Below are 23,254 nucleotides of genomic sequence, written 5' to 3'. Positions count from 1 at the left end.
TGGCGATTTTCTAATTGGAAAAGCTGTATAATGTTTCTACCGAGTCGATGAAATTGTCATGGGAAAATAAATCACATTGCAAAATGTCTCAGTTTCGTAAAAAGCAGGCTACATAGAAGCTTCAAAAAGCCGAGCTTCCAAACCTGTCGGTTGCTGAAAAAAAGTTGATAGCATCTGTTGCTCATTCTGTCTGATTGGTTGAATAGTTGTAAATACGTTATCTAACCAGTTCAACAAGTAGTAATTAATGCATGTATTAAGCAATATCGTAGTTTGGTAAAAAGTAGGTCAGTCAGTCTCATCTTACAGCTATTTAATAGTACGAGCTGATGTGTCAGGCGTTAAGTGTCGAATATAATCAGTCACTGTATCAGGTAGCTTTCAGCGTCTTAAAGCCACTCAGACCTCTTAAATACTGCGTTCTGTATATTTTATATATAATGTAGATGCTTTCTCAGCCGCTTCGGTGGTCTAAATGGTTAGAGCGTCCGTCTTGGGTACTGGAGTCGCGAGTTCATACACCAATCAAGTCATACCAAAGACACACAAATGATAGACAGCTACCGCACTTGGCGATCAGTGTTAAGAGGTTAGTTTTAGATCTGGTCGGCCATGTGTCATGATACTATATGTCTTTGGCATTATGCCCCCACCCCCCGTGCTAAACTTTACTATCATCACTATGAACTACCACATTGCAGACATCGTAGCGATATGACTAAAATTGTTAACGTTAAGTTAAAAATCCAAACAAATAAGCCCACTCACATATGTTTTTCCTGTTTCGAACCAACTTCAAATTGAAAAACCCAATGCATGTTTATGATTGGGTGCATATGAACTGTAAAATGGCTGCTGATTTTTTAAAACAAAAAACATTAAATTGATGCAACGTCTGAGCCACAAAAAGAAAAAAAAAACGGAAATACAATCGAAAATAAAATGGACATACAATAGAAAATAAAATGGACATACAATAGAAAATAAAACGGATATACAATAGAAAATAAAACAGACATACAATAGAAAATAAAACGGACATACAATAGAAAATAAAATGGACATACAATAGAGAATAAAATGGACATACAATAGAAAATAAAATGGACATACTATAGAAAATAAAACGGACATACAATAGAAAATAAAACGGACATACAATAGAAAATAAAATGGACATACAATAGAAAATAAAACGGACATACAATAGAAAATAAAATGGACATACAATAGAGAATAAAATGGACATACAATAGAAAATAAAATGGACATACAATAGAAAATAAAACGGACATACAATAAAAAATAAAACGGACATACAATAGAAAATAAAATGGACATACGATAGAAAATAAAATGGACATACAATAGAAAATAAAATGGACGATAGACATAAAAATATAATTATTTTACCATCTTCGTACAATCCGTCATCTAAGCAGAACTGAATGGGATAATCCAAAGGAAAGCTGTACGTACATTCTTCAGTTCCAAGTTCATTGAGCCGTACTGCAATTACACGTTGTTGTTTGCATATGCAGTGGATTCTCATTACCTACAGTGAAATTAAAATAAACATTACCTATCCTTATTCCATATTAATGTATATCAAACAATATATATATATATATATATATATATATATATATATATATATATATATATATATATATATATATATATATATAATTATACTTGGTTTGAACAGATCAGATCGTTTTTTATCGTTGATTCAATTTAAACGTTTTTAAAACTATTGGAATGATAAACAGTTAATGTTGTTGAAAGTAAGTTGCTATTTAAAGACCAGTAAATTAATGAATTGAACATATTTTCTTTTTTAAGGACAAGTATCACTGTTCTGTTTAAGGATATGTAATTGTATTCGCCTAGGAATCCTGTTGTGATTAGGCATGTATATCCATAAAAGACACATGGGAGGAGTGGACTGTTATGTAATGTATGAAACATGTGCTGCTTTGTCAGTGGACAGGACTTCTATTTGGCGCCTGTAAATAAATATATGGTTCAGCCCAAAACAACCAACAAGATGTTTTTGCTACCTTAATTGAGTTGAATCCTGCAATGAATCAGTTTGTCATTATGATAACCAAGAATACAAAAGAATAAAACATCATGTTAAACGTGAAGCAATATTTCCAGTCACAACCTTTATTTCTGTGGGATCCATTTTGCTACGCATACGAGAATTTGCAACGAGTTGCATCCCCCGAGATACGCCAGTGTGTGACATGAAACTAGTTGAATCTAGTAGCATTTGATTGATGATGTTCAGTTTATAAATATATTGCATTACAATACTACAGAGAAGGGCCTACAATTAAAATAAAAAATAAAACCGTTGCTTGATCAGTAATGTGCAGGAAAGTGTACAGTTATATTGTGAAATGTACAGTTATATTGTGAAATGTACAGTTATATTGTGAAGTGAACAGTTATATTGTGAAGTGTACAGTTATATTGTGAAATGTACAGTTATATTGTGAAGTGTACAATTATATTGTGAAGTGTGCAGGACCCGTAGGCGTGGATAATTAGGTAGCAAGAGACGTGAAGCAAATGTCAGGGACAGCAAAGTTAGAGCAAGGTCTGTGAAAAATTTGCAAATAATACTTAAATAAGTAAAATGTCGAAAACGGTGCACCCCACCCCCACCGCAAATTCTCTCAGTCCATGTACAGTCCTAATTCCGATTCCGATTTACTCCAATGCAGACAGTTCTGTGTAGGTCTCATTCCAATTCTGATGCACGTAAAAGCGGGAAAACGTTATTGGTTTCGTATTTGGGTGGTGTGTCTTTAGCAATTATGATGTGTAATATCAGCAAAGAAACTGTACACCACAAAAGTGGTGTCAAGATCCACGCTCATCTTCTGTCGATTCTATGGTTGCGGCACCACCTGCGACTCCGATGGCGTCTACGGTTTTGATGACTTCAGCTACTTCACCCTCCCTTGAGTCTTATCAAGCAGTCTGGACTACTAATGTATCAGAGCAGCAAGCAAATGAAGAAAATAATAATCTATATGGACCCATTTTGATAGTCATATACACATTTTCGAAATGTTCTTGGGCTGAAGAAGAAAAGGCAAAAAGTAGATGACAGAAAAGATGCTTTGAGATACATTTTTAAAGGTCAAAATCCTGACAAGATTTAGTTTGAGAAATAAGAAGACTTTAATAACAGGAATATTAAGGACTGGCTGGAAAAAAGTAATGAATACTTTTAACTTTCCCATACAACAATCATATATGGTGGAAAGATTTATATGTTTAATGGGATACCTTTTCAATTTATATATGTACATATTTAAAATTAGGTAGAACAATGTCATGCAACTTAGTTGCTTCCAGCTGGAAGACTTGAAATAGATAATACTAGAGAAAGCACGTTTCACAAGCAGGAGCTTTTAATGTTTGATAAACAAGATTATATAGATGAACCTAACACCAACCAGAAGACAAAGGATTGAATGTTAATATATATATATATATATATATATATATATATATATATATATATATATATATATATATATATATATATATATATATATATATATATATACTTTTAAAATTGATCCGAGCTGTTATTTATCGATCGATATCAACAACAAATGATGCAGATCACTCTGTGTGCATTGATTTCGTTGGTTTGCTGTTTGCCAGATTGCTGTTTAAGGATGAAGGGTGATGGAACATTACTAGATAGATATTTGCTAACATGTAATTAAAAACACGTATTCTGATGCTGATTATTTGTACCTGTCCAATGTCAAACGTCTCCGCCAGGATCTCACCGCAGAAACCCTGTTTAACCATGACAAGTGCAGGTAACTTTTCTTTGTATAATTTGTAGAATTCCCCCAAACTGTATTCCTTTCTCTTTGTATCAAAATCCATGTCAATAAACGCATGAGGGAGGGGTGGTACGTGCTGAAAGAAAGAATAAATAGTGTTTGATCGCCCAAACTATTTTTTTAATCAGTTACATATATCATTTGTTGTGCAAGTGTTCTTTATACATCAAAATCTGTGATTAATGATACCACTGGTCAACAGTGAAATCATTACTGACTTGAAAAGGCCCTAATCTGTAGTATTTTGGTGTGCCGAACACGAATATAACCGTGAAAAATTTGTATTGGCTCTCGTTTTGAAGATATTCATATACCTCATTTTCTATGTTTCACTGTGTAAATTTCTCCAGTAGGACTGCAGCAACATCCGGAATAATGATGTAACATTGCATAATACCATCATGCTCACATCATCCACAGTTGATTGCATCATTTTCTGATGCAATGCAATACTAATGCCATGCGGCTGCTGAAATAAGTTGACGTCAGCAGTGTACTATACATGTGTAGGCCTATTATACTAATGCCAGGCGGCTGCTGAAGCTGACGTAAGCAGTGTACTATATAAAGCCCAATCAGATAGGTTCAGCATTTAAAATATTTTAGACGTTGTGCGAGACAGTTCAAGCTACTGTTACATAAAACTTATTATTTTATCCATTTACGTACAATAAAGAACAGTAATGCCTCGAAAGTGTGTTAATACCGCGGACAATTTTTGCTATATTTGTGGGGAAGTGACATTTGCCAACCAGAAGAAAAGTATCAATTCTCAAGTGAAGAAGGCATATCATCTTTACTTCGGATGCAAGGTTGGTGACCAAGACAAGCCTTGGGCTCCGCATATATGCTGTGCTACATGTACAACACAGCTTTCACAGTGGTTGAATTGCAAAAGGTCATCAATGCCGTTTGCAGTCCCAATGGTGTGGAGAGAGCCAAGCAACCACCTAAATGACTGTTACTTCTGCTTGGTTCCTCCTCTTTCCGGCGGAATAACGAAGCGAAAGAAGTCGAGAATAGTCTACCCAAACATTCCGTCTGCATTGAGACCAGTTCCACATGGTGAGGGACTTCCTATTCCAGAACCTCCAGCAGAATATTCTCTTGATTCATCTGACGAAGACAAAGGTGAGTCGACCTGTTCTTCTCCTGGTCCATCAGCATGCAGTGATCCAGATTTTCACTGTGGTGCATCATCAACCCCACACAGAATAACACAGGAAGAACTAAATGACCTGATTCGTGATTTGGACTTATCAAAGAACAAGGCAGAATTGCTAGGATCAAGACTCCAACAATGGAATCTTCTAGAAGAAGATGTCACAATTACTGCATATCGAAAGCGCCACCAGCAATTGGAGCCTTTCTTCAGAAAGGAAAGTAATCTGATATTCTGTTCCGATATTGAGGGCCTCATGAATGCTTTAAAAATCACTCATGACCCACAAGAATGGAGACTATTTGTGGACTCTTCGAAACTGAGTCTCAAGGCTGTGCTTTTGCACAATGGAAACATTCTTCCATCTATTCCAGTAGCGTATGCTGTCCACATGAAAGAGACATACGATAACTTAAGGCAGCTACTGAATTCCATTGAGTATAACAAGTACAGCTGGCACCTCTGTGGTGATTTGAAGGTAGTTGCCCTTTTAATGGGACTGCAGCAAGGATATACAAAATACATGTGTTTCTTATGCGAGTGGGATAGCCGAGCAAGGGAAATGCACTACATGAGGAAGGAATGGACTCACAGGCAGAATGTAGCCATTGGAGAGAAGAATATCCAACACCCAGCTCTGGTTGAGGCTCAGAAAATCTTGCTACCACCCCTTCACATCAAACTAGGTTTGATGAAGAACTTCGTGAAAGCCACTGACCGGACTTTGCCAGCATTCCGATATCTGCATGAAAAATTCCCTCGACTCAGCGAAGCAAAGATTAAAGAGGGAGTTTTTGTGGGTCCTCAGATTCGAGAGCTTTTCAAAGATGACCGGTTCAACAACTTGCTGGAAGGTGACGCGAAACAAGCATGGAATGCTTTTCGCCTAGTTTCTACAAACTTCCTCGGAAATGTTAGGGCAGAAAACTATAAGGAACTAGTAGAAGACATGTTGATGAAGTATAAGAAACTTGGCTGCAATATGTCTCTAAAGATTCACTTCCTTCATTCCCATTTGGATTTCTTTCCTAGCAACTGTGGTATTGTTAGTGATGAACACGGCGAACGTTTTCATCAAGATATCGCAACAATGGAACAAAGATACCAGGGAAAATGGTCCACTACAATGCTGGCTGACTACTGCTGGACACTCCTCAGAGATGCTCCCGAACAGCTGTACAAGAGACAGGCGAAGAAATCTAAGATGTAGTCAATGACTTGATTTTTTATAGGTAGGCTATTACAGTTGACCTTTTACTATTGGAATGCATTTCGTTATGTAAACATTAATTTCTTGCAGATTACAAAAAAACTAGAGCCAATTTTGCAATTTGACTGTCATATTCGTGTTCAGCACATAAAAATTGATAAGAATTGACTAATTTTATTTCAGTAACATGACTTTTGTAAAAATTTGTTGTCCAGTGTACTTAATAACATTGTTGACTTGCATTATTACTGATACAACTGCTTGCCTGGAATGAATGCTAAGTAAATATACTAATATTTTATATAAAATAAAAAAACAAATAAGCAATTCAAAAGATTTCAACGTCTTGCAAAGAGTGTGAATATGAATAATTTTATCCCAGTTTAAAATGCAAAAGGATGGAATGACGAACGAATGGAATATGCAAAGAAACAAAAGCTACATAAACGCTCAACGAACGCTGAACCACACAACTGGTGTTATTAACTCTGAACGATAAATGATAAACCATCAACCTTAAAAGGTTGGCGATAAAGGTAAACGATCAACGAACGCTGAACCACATAACGGGTGTCATCAACTCTGAACGATAAATGATTAACAAACGCTGAACCACATAACGGGTGTTATAAACTCTAAACGATAAATGATAAACCATCAACCTTAAATGGTTAGAGTGTGTGTGTGTGTGTGTGTGTGTGTGTGGTTTGGATTTTTAACGTAGCTTTAACAATTTTCAGTCATATCGCTACACTGTCTGCAGTGTGGCAGTTTACAATGATGTCAAGCACTGGGGCATCATGCCGCAGACATGTAACATGATGTCCCACCCAGTCACATTATCCTGACACCAGGCCGACCAGTCCTAACACTAACCTCCTAATGGTGAGCGCCAGGCGAGGCAGCTATTAGTACCATTTTTGTAAGTCTTTGGTATTCCTCGGCCGGGCATAGAACCCACGACCTCTCGCATCCGAGGCGGACGCTCTAACCAATATGCCACCGCAGCGGTCTACGTAGTAAATAAGAAAAATTAAGTACTCTGAACAATGTTCTTTTCATGTTATTTTAAGAATATCTTCTTTCTAAAATTATTTCAAATAAAATTATCTTTCGTCAAGATGTCTAGATTGAAAGACTATACCGACAGAAACACTGACATACATTATCGTATAAACATGCATACATACATACATACATACATACATATGGGCCCACGAGTGGCCAAGTGGTCTAATGTGCTCTCCGTCACGGATCAGTGCCATCTCACTCTGTCTGCGTGGGTTCGAGTCTCGGGCTCGGCCAATGTGGATATATGAGAAAGCTTGCCGGTAGGTTCTCTTGGGTCGGTGGTTCTTTCTCGGATTTTCCCGTGTCCTTCCTCCACCATTAATACTGGCCGCCATGTATAGCCTATCTTGTGCTGAAAATGGCGTTAAATCCCAACATACACACGTATACACATACATCTAGTCCGTTTAGGCAGTAAGCATTAAGTTTAATTATCATGAGATGGCTGTGAACACAGATTATTTACTTAACACTGGAAAAAATAGCGTAGACTAAAATTAGAAAGACAAATCAGGTAGAGGAGGAAAGTAGAGTGAAATTAAGCCATTGAAAAAATCATGAAGGGCCTGGACGCGGTCAGGTACAACCTCTGAGAAATACGTTACAAGCCTATATTTTGCTATGGGGCAGACATAGGAATATCATTCACCCTTCTATTTATGTAGTATTGGCGCTTGCGGAAATTATATGTTAAATTTCAGAAGAGGGTTAACATGAAGGAACTTTGTGGGGAAAAGGGATTTATGGGGCAAAAGGTTTTATGGGGCAAAGGAGTTTATAGGACAAAAGGGCTGATGCAGTAAGAAGGTTATTTTTTTTGGGGTGGGGTGGGGTGGATATAATGGTTTATAGGGTCAAAGGGGAAGGATAATGGTAAAGGGTTTGAAGTTTTAATGGTCAACATAAACACACACACACACACACACACACACACACACACACACGCACACACACACACACACTGCCCCTAAAATGCCTTTTGTAGTGTCAAAACACCAGACATCAGGGTAAGCGGGGAAGGGTGAAAAACAAACTAAATGTAATCAAACAAAACTTTCTATTCATACACCACCTATACCATCCAACGCGCAAAAAAACACACTATCCAAAACGTCTTGTGATATTTTACAGCCCAGGAGAAGGAGATGAAATCTCACAAAAATATTATCCATCACACCATCTATACCATCCAACAATCTACGCACGCACGCACACACACACATCTAAAATCCCTTCATCCCATCATTCAATGGTGTGTGCGTGTGTGAGTGTTTAAGTCATATGCTAACAAATCAAGGCACAGCGACGTCGGATGGTCAGACTTACAAAATTACCCCTAAAGCACGTACATGAAGGAAACCAACCCTCCGACTTCTGTCTGAGTAAAAACATGACCCAGAATGTTAAAGAGGAGGATGGTTAAAGAAAGGCCCAGAAAAGTGTTCTATTATTTTGCGGCATTATAGGACAAGGAGGAATTAACACGTGACTAACTTTTTATGAGTGAATCGTGGATAAATAAACATTCAGTATTAATTCACATCTATTTAATTCATTTATACGTTTGTAATTTTTAAATAAAAAAAACCCCCAAATCATTATTATAGTTCACGTCAAATGACTACAGTATAATTTGCGGCACGCCCCATACGTTATGATGTCCTGTTTAGTTGCACACGTCTGGAGACTATTACAAAAGTTGATGCAAAGGTCCCTAAACCAGGACTCAAGGGTATAAGAATTAGAAGACTTTCACTACTTTATTTATTTATCTATTTATACAATTATTTATTTATTTATTTGTTAGCTTATACCCACTTGCCAACGCTATATCATATTTGTTCGACAGATTAACAGTTATATTTCCATGAATTTCTAAGAAAATATAAAACAAGTGCACTTCGTAATTTCAAACCATTTCCGTATGTTTTCAGCTAGCGAGCTCTTTCCTTCTTGCACTGAGAACTGATTTGTTGATATTTTTAGCTGAGAAATAAAATAAATGTAAGTATTGTTCGTACTTCAATTCACAGTCTTATGTCACTTGTTTAGGCTCAATTAAAAAGTCACACAAGAAAGAGTGAAAACAACAAGCTTTTAAAAATACAATAATTTATTTCCCTGGAAAAATTCTGCAAAAATGAAGAAAAAAAAGAACTTACGGTTTTATAGAATCAAATCCAAAAATGATCCAAAAATAATCCGAGAATAAAATTTTAGTAGTTCTAATAACAAAATGTTCTACTGATTTCACGTTCGAATCCCGACGAAGAATCCAAGATGGAAGACGATGGCGCATGCTACAAAATGTAGTATTGAAGTCTACAGGTCCTTGTACAAATAAGAATTATCACTCCGGTTTCTGGTAGCTGAATAATTTTTTTTAAAACTGTCCTTGTTCCACAATATTACATGAGTACACGTATTTTCCAGAAAAATACCAGAATTTTAAACCTTTTGAATCCAAGTAATTTGAAATAACTCCAAACAAAGTAATTTGAAAAACTTCCAAACAGCAAAACATACTAACAACAATTTAACAGCCATGCTTCTACTGAGATTAATTCTTGAAAACATAGGTTATATGGGCTTTCTAAAACGTAACCAAGGGTCACGTGGTCATCTTCTACAAGTTTATAGAAGCAAGTACTTGTTACAGATCACGTTTACCCAGTGTGACGAAAACCAATCATTTTTACTCTAAGAAATAAAAAAAATTGTTTATATCTTAAAGGCAAGGTCCCAGCATGACCTTGGGAACAACCAATCATTTTAAAAGAAAAAAGAACTTGTTTACGAAGGTTGCTACAAATTCTGAAACAAGGTCAGGATTTTGATCAACACTTGGTGTTTATAAACTAACAGTCAAGGTCAAACTATTTTCTAAAAAAAAGTATCATCTCCAGTGAATAAATTTACATTACAATATCATGTAGTGAAAAATAGAAAATAAAAATGTAAAACTGACAAACAATTAAATTTAAATAAATATATATTAAATCACATATAATTAAATCAAATATACATAACAACAGCGAATATTGCAATATCGCAGAGTACTAATTAATTTCGTGCCTGTGATTTTCACTGTAGAAGCCAGTGTCTCCTCTGTCTCTGTCTCTGTCTCTCTGTCTCTCTCTCTCTGTCTGTCTGTCTCTCTGTCTCTCTCTCTCTCTATTACACTTTATGAGATAACTCAAAACTAGCTATTGCCAGTTTTAGGACGGAGGTGATAAAGTTTCAAGACAAAATAATCAAAATTATGAACAATTAAATAATAAAATAATTGGAATGAGCGAGTTTAAGAGAAAGTTTGAACATAAATATAAAAGAGTAAAAAGAAAACAAATTAGGATGCCGCCGCGCTTTTTGGCAGCCCGGGCAACCATACAAATGTGGGTGTTTATATATAAAACTAGCTTAGCTACCCGTCGTTGGAGGAGAGTCATAAAAGAAGTGTTAACATAAAAATAAAAAAGGAAAAAGAAATGAAAACAAACTGGGATGCACGAGTTTAAGGGAAAGTTTCAGCATAAACATTTGATAAAGTAAAGGCAAATAAATAAAAGAGTGTATTTTGTAAGTTTCGAACTCATGACAGCTGGGAGTATTAAACGAAAGTTTCAACATAAAAATTAAAACTAAAGTAAACATTTTTTTACGAAGCTCAAGTTTAAATGAATTTTCAACACAAAGTTAAAAAAGTTTTAAAAAAGAAATTGGGATGCCGCAAATTTCTAACGCGTATATTGTCTGCAATATTTAGCAGACAAGAGTCACAAAAGAATGTTTGAACATAAAATTAAAAAGTAACAAAGAACAGATGCTGGATTTGAGCGAGCTTTAAAGAAAGGTGCTAAAAAAAAAATGAAAGAACGTTTTCAAAACAATAAAAGTTGAGTGCCACAAGTTTCGAACTCGCGACCCCTTGTTCGATAGCCTTGACTTACAGAAAGTCAAATGTGATAGTTGATATATAAATTCTAGGCTTGTTGTCCGTCTTATGACGGGAATAAGAAAACGTTTCTAAAAAAAATTAAAGATGGGACGAACGAGTTTAAAATATTATTGAACCTGAAAATATCAAAAACGATCACAGAAAATGTTGGATGCCGCCATGACCTTTTGTTTGGAAAGCGTTATTTATAGAGAGAAAGACAAATCTGAGTGCTTATATATCGATTCAGTATATTTACAAGGCCATAAATAAGAGAAATGGGCCACTTCATCACTACTTTCCATGATTTATCGAACAGCATTTTATGTTACTAATCATCCGTTCTACTACGTCCCCAAAATATGACGCACCAAACGAGTCGAAATTGCAACAGTAATCGCAACCATTGCAATTAGAAATGAAATCAATTAAATTATGCATTTGACACGAGTTCATATTGTTAAGTTTACTGCTTCACAAAAATGTGCATTATCAAACACGTCATTTTTATGGAATCATTTTTGCAAGTTCAACTAAAGAATGTTCTTTTGTGAGTCGATACTTGGAGGAAAAAAATTGGGAATGCTCCGACCAAGAACAAGCCACTTCGATCGAGTCGATTGTAATGAATGATGTGTATGTTTGGACTGGACATGACGTCATTTGTTAATACAAGGAACATGTATGTATATGCTATAGCGGCAACTTAAATATTTTCCTACGTGACTTTCCAATCATTGGCAGAAATGCCCGGAAGTGTGTGTGCGCGCTCGCGTGAGCATGTGTGTGTGTGTGTGTGTGTGCTGATTATGATTAAAAAAAGTTGCACTGTACTGTATACACTGTATTTAATTCTGAAACATCTAATTGAAATTCTGTATTCAAAATAAAGGTTTAAGACTGTATTTAAATTGCATGAAAATACTGTATGTAACCATGATGTTATGATATCACACTTAACTTGAAATTTAGCCATTTCCATTTACCATAAATTCGTCGATACCAGTCGAGTCTATAGAATGGTAAAGTCAAACATTTCATCTATATACAGACAACGACTGCAGATAACAGTATTCTACGATCTAATGCACTTTTCCGATCATATATTTCCTTTAAATTTGTGTCCGACCTATGCCACCACCTTTAAATACTTTATGGTCAGGGAGTTGTGCATTACACAGAACATAAAGAGCTACTCTGACGTGTACACCCATATAACAAATAAATGCGATAAGACAACTGAATTGAAATCTAGAATGATAACTTCCTTGTTCGGTGCATGTATATAAAGATAGTAATATGTACAGATTTCCGCTAGATGACATGACAAATTCATATGCTCACGTTCCGTGCCAGTATTTCCAGGGCATGTCTATATAATATCTTATTATTACCTGACGAATTAACAGATGATTTCAATACAAACGTAGCCTGACGTATTAGTCTGCTGATTTCAATACAAAACGTAGCCTGACGAATTAGTCAGCTGATTTCAATAAAAATGTTACCGAATGAATTAGTCTACAATTTTCAAAACAAACGTTACCCGAGGAATTAGTCTACTGATTTCAATACAAACGTTACCTGGCGAATCAGTCTGCTGATTTAAAAAAAAATTTGTGTAATTCGGTTTTGTTTTGCTTGACAAAGCTGTCATTAGCATACGTGTGTAGCTCCATGTCACTGTTTTCTCACAAGTCGACACTTGCACCGAAAACATTCAACAGAGTATATAACAGTTACATACCTCTGAGCCTCGGGTACGTTCAATTTGGCCCGTCATGTATAGTCATTTTCGGGTACGTACCTTATGTATGATTCTTAATTTGCTTTCCTTGTTTTGAATTTCTTTTAAAACAGATTATTAGTCTTTTTTATTTTAAAGAACTGTTGATCTTTAATCTTGGACTTACTAGATAAAATTCCGCAATTACGTATATTATATATATATCACAGGTAGGCATGTTAATGTATTCATAGTAACACGCTAGCATATGTGATCTATATTATTTCGGTATACACATTGTTTTGCTGTTTTAGTTAAAAACTGTTATGTCAAAAAAGTATGTTTTGACGTTGTATTGAATAAGCAGCTTTCGGAACTTGAGTATTATAATATAGTGTAATTAGTGTATCTAACTCCCAGCCAGAAGTGTGCGTATTCGGATACTTTCATCGTATCCAGCCAGGTCGGCTGCTTTTGTGAGTTTTATGCGGAACACACACCTTCGCTTTACTTTAGGAACTTTGTACGCTATATCGTAGGATCTGATAAAAGATAGTCTCGAAACTTTACCGACATTTTCCTCACTCTGGTTGGTCTTTCCGAATTCAATACGTCTCCGTTAAATGGATTAGTTGGTCTTTCCGAATTCAATACGTCTCCGTTAAATGGATTAGTTGGTCTTTGCGAATTCAATACGTATCCGTTAAATGGATTAGTTTGTCTTTCTGGTGTATCTAATGCTGTTGGTACCAAACATTTAATAGACATGGTTCATTGGATATTTCCGCCTGACTCGGTAATGTGTTTGAATCGAAACTGTGCACGTTTGGTGTTTCGGTAAATGGCTTGACGGTGTTTTGCATTCCTCTTATATTGCACACCAAAAGGATTCTACTATAACTGAACTACCCGTCTTTCTACAATTTTATATACATATATGTATAACTTGGTGTGGTCAGTTTTGCCGATCTTGCTTGAATAAAACTAAGTCACCAAACTTTAAACCTCTTTTCCACAGCGTTAATTGTTTTATTGGCATATATTGTACCTTTTTCTTTATATTCACTCTCGCGATCTTGATCTTCAATATCATCTCCATCAAATTCTGCCAATTTGCTATGGTTTTGACTTTGGTTCAATTCTTGCATAACCTAGTTGAAATCAGGCGGATTTCTCTTTTCACTGCCAAGTTTGCACCTCAGGCATATCCACACACAAACGAATATCGTTTTCTCCTTTCGACACGCAGACGACCGGGAAGACTTATAAACTAGGTCCAGCTACTTTCTCAGTAAGATCAAGCTGTTCAGTTCATCCAGTTTTTTTTAACTTTATTTGTCTCTAATCATTAACGGAGTGTTGAATGGCCTGTACTCTTTCTGGGTCAATTGGGATTGTCAATAAAAAATCGTCCGAGTTTTCAACACCTTTAAACACAATTTCATACTTTTCGAACAAAGTAGATGCCCCTGAATTAACTATATTAACATGAATTTTCCGAATTCCAAGATCCGTGACAGTTTTATTTCCCAACAATGCTTGTTCCTCATTTTCGATCACGATAAATTCAACCCCATCCAATGTCGTGCCTCCCGAAAATGACTATACATGACGGGTCAAACTGAACTTAGTGGAGGCTTTCACGAACACAAGACAGTATCAACAACAACAGCAACAACAATTTGCTGGTCAGTATCACGTCTCGAAGCGTACTTGCCTTTTTCATGTGTTTCATGTTTCATGTATCTTAAAAATCAGAAGGGTTTCTAAAGTGAGAAATTCCATGGAAAGTAACGTCCAATTCAGATCAAATAGAGATCAATGAGAGAAATATTTATATTTTATCGAGTGACTGACAACCGAGATTAACATATCTATAGTATTTATCATGTTATGCAGAAGGGGACCGATACCCATTTATATACCTGACGTTGACTGTTTAACAAGAATGAGAAACCTTATAGGTAACAAAGACATCTATAATAAGGCCTATTGGTAGTGCACAGGTGTGTGTGTGTGTGTGTGTGTGTGTGTGTGTGTGTGTGTGTACTTTGTGAAGAAATAGTTTGTTATTTGTGATGTCTTATTCAATTCCATAAATTCTCTTGCAACACCAAGTAGTGAATGCATCAAAAATACGTCAGAAACAAAGCCGTACCTTTTTGCCTACTCTCAGGTCTAGCTTTACCCTGTGGTACTTAGCCAGTTGAATTCAATTTTTGAAACCATTTAAGCCTATGATATTCATTCATATGAAGACAGTTTGGGGCCGGATAATATAATGGTAGCACACTGACTTCATGTCTTTAAGATCTTTGCTTCGATTTATGGCTTTGACCCGTGTGACGATATAGCAGCCTCCTTCAAGGGGGATACAATTCTCAAGCAGAACTAGATCAGACAAGTACAAACAAAATTACTAATTTCATTTGCAATTATTTGGTGGACAACGAAATTATATTACAAAAATAACGTGCTTCAGTCTTAATAACAGCCGATTAAAAACAAAATATACACTGCTAGAAATTTTATATTGGGTTCAAATGATTGGCTAATGTAACAACAACTGACTCCTCTTACAATAGAACTGATCTGAACAGGATCTGGTAATCATGAACATAGTGTCTCGTCTGTCAAACCGCAACACATATTGGATGCACCCGAACGCCAAGCACATCCAACTGTCCACGTCACTATCAGGAGCAGCGACTGGCAGGATGTACGAGCGACGAAAGACGTTAGAAAAGCTGAATGTTGGACTGACCTAAAGTTCATAGTTTCCAACTTCGATATGCTGATTCTGAAAGACAGACGACCGCAGGTCATCAAAGCCCCGAAACAATTCATTGTAACCAGATTGTAACAGTGAATGTGAGAGCGGCATTTGTTGACGAACCGTACAGCCAAAATGGTAAAAACTCATGCGAAGTTCGTGAATGTGAAAGACAATTGGATAGCCTTTATTGACTTTGTGTATTTAGTACCTCGGTCCCGCCACACGTAAACGCCAAGATTTGTTTGATGCGATTGATGCTAAACTACTGTACAAGGAACATTAGCTTCTAAAAACCTGTTTAGACGATTGCATGTTATGATCTGAAAGGCAACCCTCGGCATTATCAAAAGGATTGTTCAATGCAAACTCCCAGAGTTGCAAGACTCTTGGCTAAACAACAAAAAAAACGAGATCAGTCGAATGCAGACATAAATGAAACGAAAAACCTCCATGATGTTTGAAGACAATCGTGGAGCCACATTCATCAGGAACGTCTCCAGTACTTAACCTTGACACTACCACATTGCTCACGAAGTCATGAAAATTTCGGTATATTATTTAGTTTATGGATTGTAAAGTAAAAATATGTAAGGCTGAGTTTCGTGAAACCGGGTCCTGTTCTTGATAAAATCTTAAGAAGGTAATAAAAGCTCAAACGCATTGTTTTATAGTCCTTCAAATTTATTCCTCAATAAAGTTTCTGAAAAAGATTTTTTAGTTTTGAAACAGTCATTATAAGCATGACCTATATGAATAATTTTCATATGAAATCATAAATCATGCGGAAGATTTTGACCGCTATCTTGAATTTACTAGTGTTCTATTATCACTGAATAGTGCATAGAAAACTGTGTATGCGCTATATATTTAAAGAAATGTATTCGAATTTCATTGCCTCGTATACCATTTTCCGGGGTCGATTAGATGTAGCCATAGCAATCTCAATACACCAAGTTCGTTTTACCTACAGCTGCACACACAAAGTGCCTGCGGTGATAAAAAACCAATTTCATCCAGTACTTGACTACAACCAGGCTATTTATAGCCCAGATTTAGCTCTATAACACAATACAAGTTTTGTCAGGAAGCTGATCACTTTATAGAGCTTTCTTCAGCTGTAGAACTGTTATTTATGAAGAGTCGTTAAATTTTGTAGGATTTCATGTAACCGGATGCTGGGGTCAATGGTGCCTTCGGTTAAGAGGATTATACTGGTTTACTAGCAGTGAGGGGCCAACGCTTCGGGACAGACAGGTTGGTAGGGAATAATGAAGTTCTCGAAGGATCATTCAGCATACTGGTAGGGCTGGCCATGCGCGGTGTCTGCTTAGCAATTTGATGAGAGCTCTGAACCGGAAATACATCGTACAAACTCTACTGATTGATCACCTTTGATGCTATAATCATGCACTGTTCATATTTGTATATACATCCTAAATTCGATTCACCTTTGTTGATAGAATCGTGCACTGTTTAGAGTTGTGTGTACATTTTTTTTTACATGGATCTTCCAAAGTGATAGATCCATATATCAGTCATGTATCACTGGATAAATTCTGATATTTGCAAATCGTTTAAGTGAAAATGAATGTGTACTATCTATCTATCTATCTATCTATCTATCTATCTATCTATCTATTTATCTATCTATATATTGTTCTATCTATCCGTTGACACAGTCACTCTTTAGACTATAAAGCAGCGGGTGGTGCGTCGCCGAAGATAAGTAAGACGGTAGGCATAGGACATTCAGAAGAGTAATGATAGGAAAGGCCGAAATAAATAAACGAGTGTCAGTGTACGTTTTATTCCCTTCATACTTAGACTAATCCGGCTACCGTAGCGGTGATGAGATAATGAACCTCAACTGGCATGGAAATGGAGTCATTAGGTTTTATTTGCAGCTGACTAGTTCATTAGAATGTGATTTTGGAAAGCGCCTGCTTGTGAGATACCAAGTCAGGAGCTTCTGCAATTATTGATGGTAATTTGTTGCAAGTACCGATTTTACGTGGGAAGAAGCTGAACTTGAAACAATTGTTTTATGTTGATTTTAATTGGAACTTATTCCTGTGGTTTGCCCTAGTTTGGCTAGATGCTAAGGTCAAGTATTTGTCCGCTGGTATATCCACTCCATTGTGCACTATCTTGTACAACACGGTCAACTGGGTCTTGGTTCGCCTGAATTCGAGTGATTCCCACTGAAGAAGGTTTAACATTTTACTGACACTGCTAGTATTACGGTATGTTAGTGGTTAATCTAGCAGCTCTCGTACGAACCATTTTTATTTTATTTTTATTAGGTCTTTATGAATTCCACAAGGTTGAGCAGTCGGACAGTCATGAAAAACATTGTACTTAGTACTTCCTCGATGTTGATTTGGGATGTTTCGGCGCACGAAACCAAGGTCATTGTTCACTTTTTTCGCTATCTTGTCTATGTTCCTTTTCCAAGAGAGGTCTGTGGACAATTCCACCCCGATATATTATGTTGCCTGCCCCGTGTCCAGCTTGTTCCCTTTAAGAGTCTTTTGGGAAAATATTGGTGATTTCTTTCTGCTAACTCTTTGGATGCTGCATTTTTCTGGGTGGAACGACATACCCCAAGTTGTTTCCCGGAGGGCCAGTCGATTCAGGTCTTCTTGTAGGATCGCAAAGTCACTGAGGGCGTTAATTTTCCGGTAGACTATAGAGTCAGCTACAAAATGTCTTGTGTTCAATTTGACACTCGCATGTAGGTCATTGATGAACACCAGGAAACACTTCCTTGAGGTATTCCACTGACAACTGGTTTTTTGATCTGATGTTGTTCCATCTGCTATAACCCTTTACTATCTGTCTGTCAGAAAATATCTCATCCATTTCTGAGTATTACCATTGATGCCACAGTGGCCCAACTTACAGAGAAGTATTTCAAGGGGAACACGATCGAACGCATTACTAAAATCAAGGGCAGCAAGGTCATACTGCAAGCCATATGTCTATCATAGTATATATCATACAATTAACAGCGTAATTTATTGGCGCATATAATGTCATGCATCAAGAAACCAGCCATCGTTTCGCACTCACGCGATCGTCACTCACGTAATCATGTTTCAATCTCTTGTTCTATTCTGTTTGACTCTGATAAACTACCATCTGTGTATTGGATATGAGTTTGATCTCCTTGTAGTAAAACTACAAAATTATTCATATAGTTAAATTCATCAAAATATTGTAATTGAGCAGTGTATTTTATGTCTCGCTTCACTTATGCATAAAAATCATTTTGTTCACCAATTTATCTGACTAATACCCGTTTCCGTAGCTAATACATCACAAATACGGTTGATATATTCAAATATACAATATAATGGTATATTCGAATGTTATAACTCTGAGAGTTCCAAAGAGTGACTTACCTAAATTAATTCCTTTCGAGTCGATCCCTTCTTCTCGTCCTCTCTTTGCTTCACATTTGTACTGGACTTAAACCCACACTGTTTTGTTCTTCAGTATACTGTATAACTAAAAACATGTGCACCTATAGAGAAGATCAATGCGACAAAAGGTCATAAATCTACATTAAGTGATAATGGTTCCTTATCTGATAAATGTAAATAACGAGACATGTAAATAATCTAGACGAGCTTTTTCGGTGGGCAATGTGTACTGAAGTCCAACCAATGAACCGACCTGTCATGGATGTGTGCCATCGTCTAGCTCTAATCAACGAATGCCGTCTACTTGTCATGGATGTGTACCATAGCCTAATCAATAAACATGGTCTAGCTGTCATGGATGTGTACCATCGTCTGATCTATAAACATGGTCTAGCTGTCATGGATGTGTACCATCGTCTGATCTATAAACATGGTCTAGCTGTCATGGATGTGTACCATCGTCTGATCTATAAACATGGTCTACTTGTCATGGATGTGTACCATCGTCTGATCTATAAACATGGTCTACCTGTCATGGATGTGTACCATCGTCTGATCTATAAACATGGTCTAGCTGTCATGGATGTGTACCATCGTCTGATCTATAAACATGGTCTAGCTGTCATGGATGTGTACCATCGTCTGATCTATAAACATGGTCTACCTGTCATGGATATGTACCGTAGTCTAACTAGTGAATGCGCTCTACCTGTCGTGGATGATTAGGATAAGGAGTTATCTTCTGGACCAGGACAAACAAATTTGAATGTGTTTATTTATTTACATATTTGTTTCTTTTCTTCTTAATGTATTTTCATCCGTCTTTGCAATTGCGATTTCTTGAAATGAGAAGGGGAGGGGTGGAAATTTGCTTTTTTTCTCTCTACGTAACGGCGCCATGAAACATTTGGGTTTAGAGCGCTTTCATTGACAGAATGTATGTAAATGTTTTGTATTGAAACTTATTGACGCAATAGCAAATCCGTGAGAAAGCAATCACATAATTATAATGATATGAATGTGTTACGTACCATCATTTAAATATTCTGTGCGAACATACACACAACACAGCGGAATATAAATGGTACACAGCTGACCATTATCACGTTGGATACAATAAGAAATCTGCTGCATCAATCTGTTATACGTACCACTAACCAACACATTTGAGCACAACATAAGTGGACGTTTTGCTTGTTCTGAGTAAATATCGGATATATTTCATCTTGTAGGTGGACATTCAAATATTTTCACTCGTGGCTTCTCCACTCCTGAAATAGTTTTTCACCGATTCCTGTAATGTATCCGATATTTACTGGATGAAAGCAAATATCATTTATATCATCATTACGCTTGGTTTAGTATGCGTTAAGTACACGTGTGTACTAACGTTTAGTATGCGTTACGATGAATATTATACACTTAAGTATATGTGTGTACTAACGTTTAATATGCGTTACGATGAATATTATACACTTAAGTATATGTGTGTACTAACGTTTAGTATGCGTTACGATGAATATTATACACTTTTAAGTACATGTGTGTACTAACGTTCAGTATGCGTTACGATGAATATTATACACTTAAGTATATATGTGTACTAACGTTTAGTATGCGTTACGATGAATATTATACACTTAAGTATATGTGTGTACTAACGTTTAGCATGCGTTACGATGAATATTATACACTCAAGTACATGTGTGTACTAACGTTTAGTATGCGTTACGATGAATATTATACACTTAAGTACATGTGTGTACTAACGTTTAGTATGCGTTACGATGAATATTATACACTTAAGGACATGTGTGTACTAACGTTTAGTATGCGTTACGATGAATATTATACACTTTTAAGTACATGTGTGTACTAACGTATAGCATGCGTTACGATGAATATTATACACTTAAGTACATGTGTGTACTAACGATCATCAACAAAAGTACGTAGTTACTCAAAGCTGAAAACAGTATGTAACAATACAGAACTCAATAGTGATACCATGTTGTAGTATTCTACAGACTGTTTAAGCTGATGTTATTGTATAGTCCACATTGAGCAGCAAAATTGTCCACACTAATCAGTGAATCTGTCTCCGATTAGTTTTAAATCTCCTATCTTTATCTTCTTTTGGAATGCATGCGTTGATTCACAGGATTGTAATCAGGACTATTTTGTTTTCATATTTAAAATTAAAACACTCTACATAGAAATTCATCCTAATCCATCGAGGGAACTTATAAAACTCGACCGTGAATCCATTAGATCATATTGTCATGGTTTCTAATGCTAAACCAAATTTCAGTTTTGTGTCATGTATTTGGGACAGAACATTTCCATTATCTGGCTTGGAACAGTAGACGTAGACAAATTTTATTTCGAGTTGGCATTACATCGCATAATTAAAAACGTTTGCTCTTTGGGGCTATTACACCGCGTAAAAATGGTGGGATCGATGTTACAGATTCCTGCTTCCTGCCCTCTATATATATTTAACTATACCCATGGTTTTATTTGAAATACCCTCTATATATATTTAACGATACCCATGGTTTTATTTGAAATGCCCTCTATATATATTTAACGATACTCATGGTTTTATTTGAAATGCCCTCTGTATATATTTAACGATACCCATGGTTTTATTTGAAATGCCCTCTATATATATTTAACGATACCCATGGTTTTATTTGAAATACCCTCTATATATATTTAACGATACACATGGTTTTATTTGAAATGTAAATTGACCATATCCTGACAGACGTATCCATTTTTCCCAGTGCCCCTTGGGCAATCGATTCGAAAAATGGCGGCCACAATGTTATAGTAAAACTAAAGACAAAATTTCCAAAAGGAGTGATAAGGATGATGCCGATGATATCAAGCAAGCAGAAAATATACTGCGTAAAAATTTCATGTATTTTTTTTGGACCAATCAGATTCACCTAAGTGTTATGTTAAAATGTTGGCATTGATACGACTCTATGGTTGTAAACTAAGAGAAAAAAGCCAAAACCTTCAAGTTTTGTAAAATTCAATAAACAATTTATTGCCGTTGAATAAGAAGGGAAAATTCAAATACTTCAGTATTTTGAATTAAATCCCATATAATCCTAAGCGTTATATCACAAGTCCAAAAGTACAGAATGTTCTGAATGAATTCCAATACCCATACATGTGCTGATGTACCTATAGATTTGATGTGTCACAATGACATAATCCAGAATATCTGTGATATATGTTAACCTTGTTGTCTCATTTTAAACCAGATACATATGACAATAAATTCTAAATTGTTGGAACAAATTGGTATGCAAATTGTGAACAAATTGGTATGCAAATTTTGAACAAATTGGTATGCAAATTTCGAACAAATTGGTATGCAAATGTGAACAAATTGGTGTGCAAATGTTAACAAATTGGTATGCAAATGTGATCAAACTGGTATTCAAACTTCATGTTTTCAATAGTAAAAGTAATGTTGAATGTTCCATGTACATTGTTTGTACGTTTAGAATGCTAGTTTTCAAAAGTTTGCAAAATGCATATATATTATAAAACTACCATTACGAAAAAATATCGATGAAAGCGGCCATTTTTCAGTACACTTCACTCAGTATTCGATTGAATCAGCCGAGCCTTCTCACAAAAGATTGCGTGTTGTTTGCATGGGTAAATATATTTTCGAATCAAGTCATATTTTAAGTGGTGTTCATCAATCATCTATATTAGGGCTTAATCTTTTTCTACCCTTGTATTAATAACGTTTCAATTGCACTCTAAAATAGCTCTTTTCGCTTACGACTCTACACTTATCATCTGACAAATATATTGACTCCTTTGAAAATAAACTTAAAATCGACCTCAGTAATATATCAGTTTGGTTTCAGATTTTTAATGTGCTACGACTCTATGGTCTTGTAAAATTCAACAAATAATTTATTTCCCTTCAATACATAGGAAAAAAATTTTTAAATAAAAATTACACTGTTGTGAATCAAATCCCCAAGAGTCCTAAAAGTTCTATATCGCAACTCCAAATGAATAGAGTTCCAAA

The 23,254-nt window shown here is 35.9% G+C and overlaps 2 protein-coding genes across 2 annotated transcripts in view; one reads left to right on the top strand and one right to left on the bottom strand.

The window, feature by feature from the left end:
* The window catches only part of LOC149783350 (uncharacterized), a 41,905-nt gene extending 22,491 nt beyond the window's left edge, over positions 1-19,414 (bottom strand). Inside the window, exons 1-3 of the mRNA XM_089933380.1 lie at positions 19,168-19,414; positions 3,787-3,957; positions 1,414-1,555 (exon numbers count right to left, since the gene is read on the bottom strand). Coding sequence (XP_089789506.1) covers positions 1,414-1,555; positions 3,787-3,924 — 280 coding nt within the window. The 5' untranslated portion in view covers positions 3,925-3,957; positions 19,168-19,414. The remainder of the gene's footprint in view (positions 1-1,413; positions 1,556-3,786; positions 3,958-19,167) is intronic.
* Positions 16,997-23,254, top strand: part of LOC149783347 (ubiquitin C-terminal hydrolase PSMD14) — a 50,789-nt gene continuing 44,531 nt past the window's right edge. The window contains exon 1 of the mRNA XM_089931555.1: positions 16,997-17,017. The gene's annotated coding sequence lies outside the window, so the exon portion shown is untranslated. The remainder of the gene's footprint in view (positions 17,018-23,254) is intronic.

Source organism: Sinohyriopsis cumingii, chromosome 14 (genome assembly GCF_028554795.1).
Source record: "Sinohyriopsis cumingii isolate HCF-2022 chromosome 14, ASM2855479v2, whole genome shotgun sequence".
In the NCBI taxonomy this organism is placed as follows: Eukaryota; Metazoa; Mollusca; class Bivalvia; order Unionida; family Unionidae; genus Sinohyriopsis; species Sinohyriopsis cumingii.
This window is presented reverse-complemented; position numbering and strand designations above follow the sequence as displayed.